The sequence below is a fragment of the Phoca vitulina genome, unplaced genomic scaffold (genome assembly GCF_004348235.1).
Source record: "Phoca vitulina isolate PV1807 unplaced genomic scaffold, GSC_HSeal_1.0 scaffold636, whole genome shotgun sequence".
Lineage (NCBI taxonomy): Eukaryota > Metazoa > Chordata > Mammalia > Carnivora > Phocidae > Phoca > Phoca vitulina.
The window spans coordinates 10,310-16,659 of record NW_022590323.1 but is presented as its reverse complement, the minus strand read 5'-3'; the positions used below and the strand labels follow the sequence as shown (position 1 = coordinate 16,659).

The 6,350-nt window shown below is 37.5% G+C and overlaps 1 protein-coding gene across 1 annotated transcript; it reads left to right on the top strand.

The window, feature by feature from the left end:
- Nucleotides 1-4,209: 4,209 nt before the first annotated feature.
- On the top strand, nt 4,210-5,949 carry LOC116629336 (olfactory receptor 2A1/2A42-like). Its single transcript, XM_032399637.1, has one exon. The coding sequence runs from the start codon at nt 4,210-4,212 to the stop codon at nt 5,149-5,151; it is 942 nt and encodes a 313-aa protein (XP_032255528.1). The 3' UTR covers nt 5,152-5,949.
- Nucleotides 5,950-6,350: the final 401 nt, after the last annotated feature.

The window sequence follows — 6,350 nt, the reverse complement described above, 5'->3', positions numbered from 1 at the left end:
TAGCTTCCATTGAGTTCTGATGTTTATATAGGAAATGATTTCCTTCTTAGATATTTATTCTAGAACTTTAGTTTTGCCTGATTATTTATTAACCAGACAACCAAAGTTTACCACTTTTGAAATTCTGAAATTGTACATATATAAACTTATGTACATCTCTGTGCCCAAAGGTGACATTTGGACCTGGAACCCATCACAGTGTTGAGCCACTACCTTAACTCCCCCAGCCCAGAAGAAATTTAATCTATTTGCCTTTCATTTGATTGTTTTTAACTGATACATGTCATATAGGTATCAAAGAAAATTTAAAAAAATACATAAAGGAGAAGTATATTCAGAATTTAATTGTTTAAAACACTTTGTAAATCCTTCAGTTAGTCTTATCAAATTTTTAAAAATCGATTTTAATACATATCTCCAGGGGTGCAATTATTCTGAATTGTTATACTTTACTTCCTTTGGGAGGAATGGGCTGAACTTGACAGGATTATAGTAGAATATATTTTAAAAGAAATCAAATCTAATATAAAGAAATCAATTGTTAGACGTTTATTCATTTGTATTCATTTATTTGTCCCTTTGACAAATGTTTATTAACTGTCAGGGTATAAAAATTAACAAGCCTATTCCACTGCTTTAAAAGAAATCAAATTTGAAACAGAGCTACTGTACTGAAAGAATATTAATGTACCCCGGCCTCCTTTTTATTTGGCTTTAAATTTAGCTGTCAAAAAGCCATGGTTTGTACTCTATTTTTTTTTTTTTCATTTATGTTTTCATGTTGAGGGAATAAAGGAAAATTGGGAAAAGGAATTACTATTTTATAAGTGGGTAGCTTTGAATGTATCCATATCCATGTATTTTCCTATGCCTATGTGTTTAAAAAACAAATTTAGAAGATTTGTTAAGCATAGAAATTGTTAATATTAACCTAAAATCAAATAAACCCTGGTCATATGTGAAGAATTTTTAATATATTATTTAAATTACTTCTATGTCCAGATGATTTGATAATTTATCAATAAGGTTTATAAGAAAACAGATACCTCATCTGTTGCTGTTAGGAAGGGTTCTGTTTCTTTTCCTGCATCTTGCTTCAGTGAGGTTACCCGAGTCTAGGGTCTGGTCCTCACTTTTAGGTCCAGCTTTGGAAATCTATTCAGGAACTCTATCATGGCACCCAAAGCACAATGGGATAGTGCATAAACCAAAGTATCTAAATGTTCGTTTACTTAAAACTCAAGATGAGACTACATAATAAGCAAAGAACTTTGCTGTTCAACACATTCCTTCTTTGTGGAAATATCTACTCAGAAAGATAATTTATTACCTAATGTTTTGATTGGTGAACATGAAATCAAAGCAAGAGAGGCTAATCAGAGATCTTTCTGAATAGGGGTGCTGGTCACCCACGCCATCCCTCTAGGCTGTAGACATAGAATCACCAGGTGACTAGGATCATTGTGACGATTGGTCAGGCTTCCTGTCCCCGAAGGTCATTAAAGATGCACAGACAAATGCTGTCTCTCTGACCTTGTGTCTATGCTCCATATTGATCATCTCCTTTCTTTCCCCCACAGCCTTTCCCCAGACAGGTGGCCCACACACCTGACTACAATTGGCTCACTATCACATCCTCCTGCTCTTCCTCCCTGAGATTGCATCAAAGCACCCTGACTGGACATTTGGAGGCTCCCAAAACTCTCCAGTCAAATATTTACTGATACTCTCTTGTTTATCAAGTCTATGATAAAATTTATAGGCCAAGTATTTTATCACTAATTTGTTGATGTGTCCATTTCTCAATAGGCAAACTGAATTACCAATGTGTCAATAATTTGATTCTATTAGCTACTTATAAAGTGTGCTGCAGTCAGCCACTATTTTTTGGTTTAAATAGAATTTCTTATGTTTTGGGTTTCAGTTAAAATGCATGTTACAAACATGAAGGATTGAATTAACAGCATCATGTTGTACCTGACATCCCCAGTACTTATTTTATAATGGAAATTACACCTTTTGACCACCTTCGTCCAATTCCCTCTCCACCTACCCACCTCCTGTGGTGATCAGATTGTTTTTCCCTATGAGTTTGGTTTCGTTTGTTTATTTGTTGTAGATCCCACATATAAGTAAGATCATACAGTATTTGCTTTCTCTGTCTGATTTATTTCACTTAGCATAATGCTCTCATGTTGTTGCGAATGGCAGGATTTCTTCCTTTTTATGGCTGAATAATAATAATAATAATCTATTTATCCATCGGTGGGTACTTTGGTTGTTTCCATGTCTTGGCTATTATAAGTAATGCTGCAATGAATATGGGGGTGCAAATAGCTCTTCTGCATAGTGTTCTCTTTCACGTATATTCCTAGAAGTGGAGTTGCTGGATCATGTAGTAATACTATCTTTAATTTTTAAGGAACCTCCATACTATTTTCTTTAGTGGATGCACCAATTTACATTCCTACTAACAAGACACAAGGGCTCCCTCCTCCAGCATTTGTTAACTCCTGTCTTTCTGATGCTTGCCATTCTGACAGGTGTGAAGAGCTATCATACTATGGGTTTAATTTGCATTTCTCTTATGATTAGTGATATTGAGAACCTTTTCATGTATTTGTTGGCTAACTGTATGTCATCTTTGAAAAAAATGTCTATTCAGTTACTTTGCCCATTTTGATTTGATTATTGGGAGGTTTTTTGGTTTTTGTAGTTGTTTTTGCTACTGAGACGTATTAGTTCTTCATATATTTTGGATATTAACCCCTCATCAAATATATGGTTTGCAAATATTTTTTTCCCTTTTCATAGGTTGTCTTCATTTTGTTGATCATTTCTTCTGCTGTGTAGGAGCTTTTTAGTTTGATATAATCCCACTTGTTTATTTTTTATTTTGTTGCTTGTGCTTTAGGTGTTATATTTAAAAAATCATTCCCGGGGTGCCTGAGTGGCTCAGTCAGTTAAGCGCTGGATTCATGATTTCAGGTCAGGTCATGATCTCGGGGTCCGGAGATTGAGCCCTGCACTGGGCTCCACGCTCAGCCAGGAGTCTGCTTGAGATTCTCTCCCTCTCTTTCTGTCCCTCCCCCTACTTGCACACCCTCTGTCTCTAAAATAAATAAATAAATAAATCTTCTTAAAAAATCATTGCCAAAACATGTCAAGGAGCTTTTTCCCTATGTTCCTTCTAGGAATTTTATGGTTTGGGGTCTTATATTTAGGTCTTTCATCCATTTTGAGTTAATTTTTGTGAGCAGTGTGAGGTAGGGGTCTAGTTTCATTCTTTTACATGTGAATATCCTATTATTCCAGCACCATTTATTGAAGAGAGTGTCTTTTCCCCATTGAGTTTTCTTGGCTCCATTGTCAAATATTAGTGGATCATATTTGTATGAGTTTATTTCTGGGCTCTTGATTCTTTTTCACTGATCTGTGTGTCTTTTTTTATAATTGTATCATATTGTTTTGATTACTACAGCTTTAATATATAGCTTGAAATCAAGAAGGGTAATGACTTTTGCTTTCTTCTTTCTCAGAATTACTTTGATTATTCAAGGTCTTTTGGGGTCCCTTAAATTTTTTGAATTTTTTTCCTACTTTTATAAAAATGTTGTTGGAATTTTGACAGGGATTGCATTGAATCTATAGATGGCTTTGAGTAGTATGGACATTTTAACAATATTAATTCTTCTAATCCATGAACATGGGATTTAGATTCTGAGAGTAACTCAATCATGATTTCAGCTGAAATAAGTAAAATTGTTTTCTTTTCCAGGACCACTCTAATTGAAAGCTCCTCTGTTACTGATTATTTCTGCTATACAGTAATTCTCTTACAGATTCGTACATATGTAGCTCTGAGACAATCCATATTTCCTGATTATTTTTTATTCCATCGCAGTATCAATGGCTCAATATAGGTAATCACTGGTGACATATTCCCTTCTATAAAACTAGATGTCAGATTAAGAATTTAGCTTAAAGACAGACTCTTAATTTAAATTTGTTTACGTAGGTAAATCAATCTATCTTTCTTTCTCTCTTTCTCTTTCCTACTTTCCTTCCTTCCTTCTTTATAATTCAGTGAGGTCTTAAAGTTGTTTCCTAATAATTTTGCACACAACAAAAATTTATGAAACAATAAATAAAAGAGTTGTTTTACAATAATTGTGTCAATAGCTATTTGGTTCTCTCTTTAATAGTAAAATGGAGAAAAATCAAACAATGGTTATAGAATTCATCCTATTAGGATTTCATCTTGGCCTGAAGATGCACATATTCCTTTTTGGGCTCTTCTCCCTCTTCTACACCTTCACCCTGCTGGGGAACGGGCTCATCCTGGGGCTCATCTGGCTGGACTCCCGACTGCACACCCCCATGTACTTCTTCCTCTCCCACTTGGCCATCGTCGACATAGCCTATGCCTGCAACACCGTGCCCCGGATGTTGGTGAACCTCCTGAAGCCAGACAAGCCCATCTCCTTTGCTGGCTGCTTGACACAGGCCTTTCTCTTTTTGACATTTGCTGTCACAGAATGTCTTCTCCTAGTGGTGATGTCCTATGATCGGTATGTGGCCATCTGCCACCCCCTCCGATATTCTGCCATCATGAGTTGGAGGGTCTGCATCACCCTGGTGGTGACTTCCTGGGCATGTGGTTCCCTGCTGGCCCTGGTCCATGTGAGCCTCATCCTGAGGCTGCCCTTCTGTGGGCCTCGTGAAATCAACCACTTCTTCTGTGAAATCCTGTCTGTCCTCAAGTTGGCCTGTGCTGACACCTGGCTCAACCAAGTGGTCATCTTTGTTGCCTGTATGTTTATCTTAGTTGGGCCCTTCTGCTTGGTCCTGGTGTCCTACTCACGCATCCTGTTTGCCATCCTGAGGATCCGGTCCGGGGAGGGCCGCAGAAAGGCCTTCTCCACCTGTTCCTCCCACCTCTGTGTGGTGGGGCTCTTCTTTGGCAGTGCCATTGTCGTGTACATGGCCCCCAAATCCCGCCACCCTGAAGAACAGCAGAAGATCCTTTTCTTGTTTTACAGTCTTTTTAACCCTACGCTGAACCCTCTGATCTACAGTTTGAGAAATGCAGAGGTCAGGAGTGCCCTGAGGAGAGTGCTGTACAAGGAAAGTCATTCCCAATTGGAGTGACATTGGAATCACCAGCCTAAGAGTTTGATTGCTGCCTAAATCCAGAAAATTTCACTACTCTCATCTTAGATGTGCCTAAAGGACACAAGAGCAAGCCTTCCCTCTTCCTTTGAATGAAAAGTTTTAGATGTGTTGTATTCATGGATTATCTAGCAAGTGTGATTTTATCAGATATGATTTTTTTCTTTTATTGCTCATTGAATTTAATATCTGTGAAATTAAAAATGGTTTTAATTCATTTTCTGGGTCCCAGAAGTAGAATACAGTCTATCTACCTCTCTAACCTAAGTGTTTAAACTCACTAACCACATATATCATAAGATTTGGAAGAAAAAAAAAGCTGCTGTGAAGGACAGTCATCCCCCCAAACCCAGAGGCACACTTGTCCATTCTCCTAAAATTGTACTTGTCCTGATAAAGATAACTGTTAAATAATAACTCAGATATTTATTTAGTGTGTTGCATGATGGTGAGAAATTTTGGATGAAAATGATTGATTCAGGGAGTAAATGAGCAGGCTGAGTGAAGGAACAAAATCAATGCAATGTATATAGGACAAAGGAGAGGAGAAGGAAAAATCTGTAGACAGTGTGAGAACAGTGCATATTGTTCACAGCTTCAGAGATAAACTTGTTACTAGTAGCTAGCAAAGGAGCCAAACTGGGCATTCTCTTGTTGAATAGGCTTATAAGGGGTATCAAAGAAAACAATTTGGGCTGTTTATGGATTCCCCAGAAAATTTTGAGTGTTTTGAGTGTTGATCTGTAAATTATGTAGATATACAGACTATCTCAATATGTAGTTTTCTGGTGTCTTTTTATCAGCATTTCCATCTGAGTTGGTCTGCATGTGCATCATTTCCCTCATTAGGTGTCTCGAAATAGGAAATTTGACCAGAGACTGTTAAGTGGCTAGTATAGCATAGCTGGCTATTCCAGGTTGGTAGAGGATTGGTTTTTATGGATTCCTTCTACAGTACAGATCCAATGATCAGGGATGAATCCTATACATTTCAGATGGATTTGTAGGGTGTTACCTATAAAATCCACCCTCTTTTAAAAAATATTTTATTTATTTATTTGAGAGAGACAGGGACAGAGAATGCTAGTGGGGGGGAGAAGCAGAGGGAGAGGGAGAAGCAGACTCTTCGCTGAGCATGGAGTACAACATAGGGCTTGATCCCAGGACCCTGAGATCAT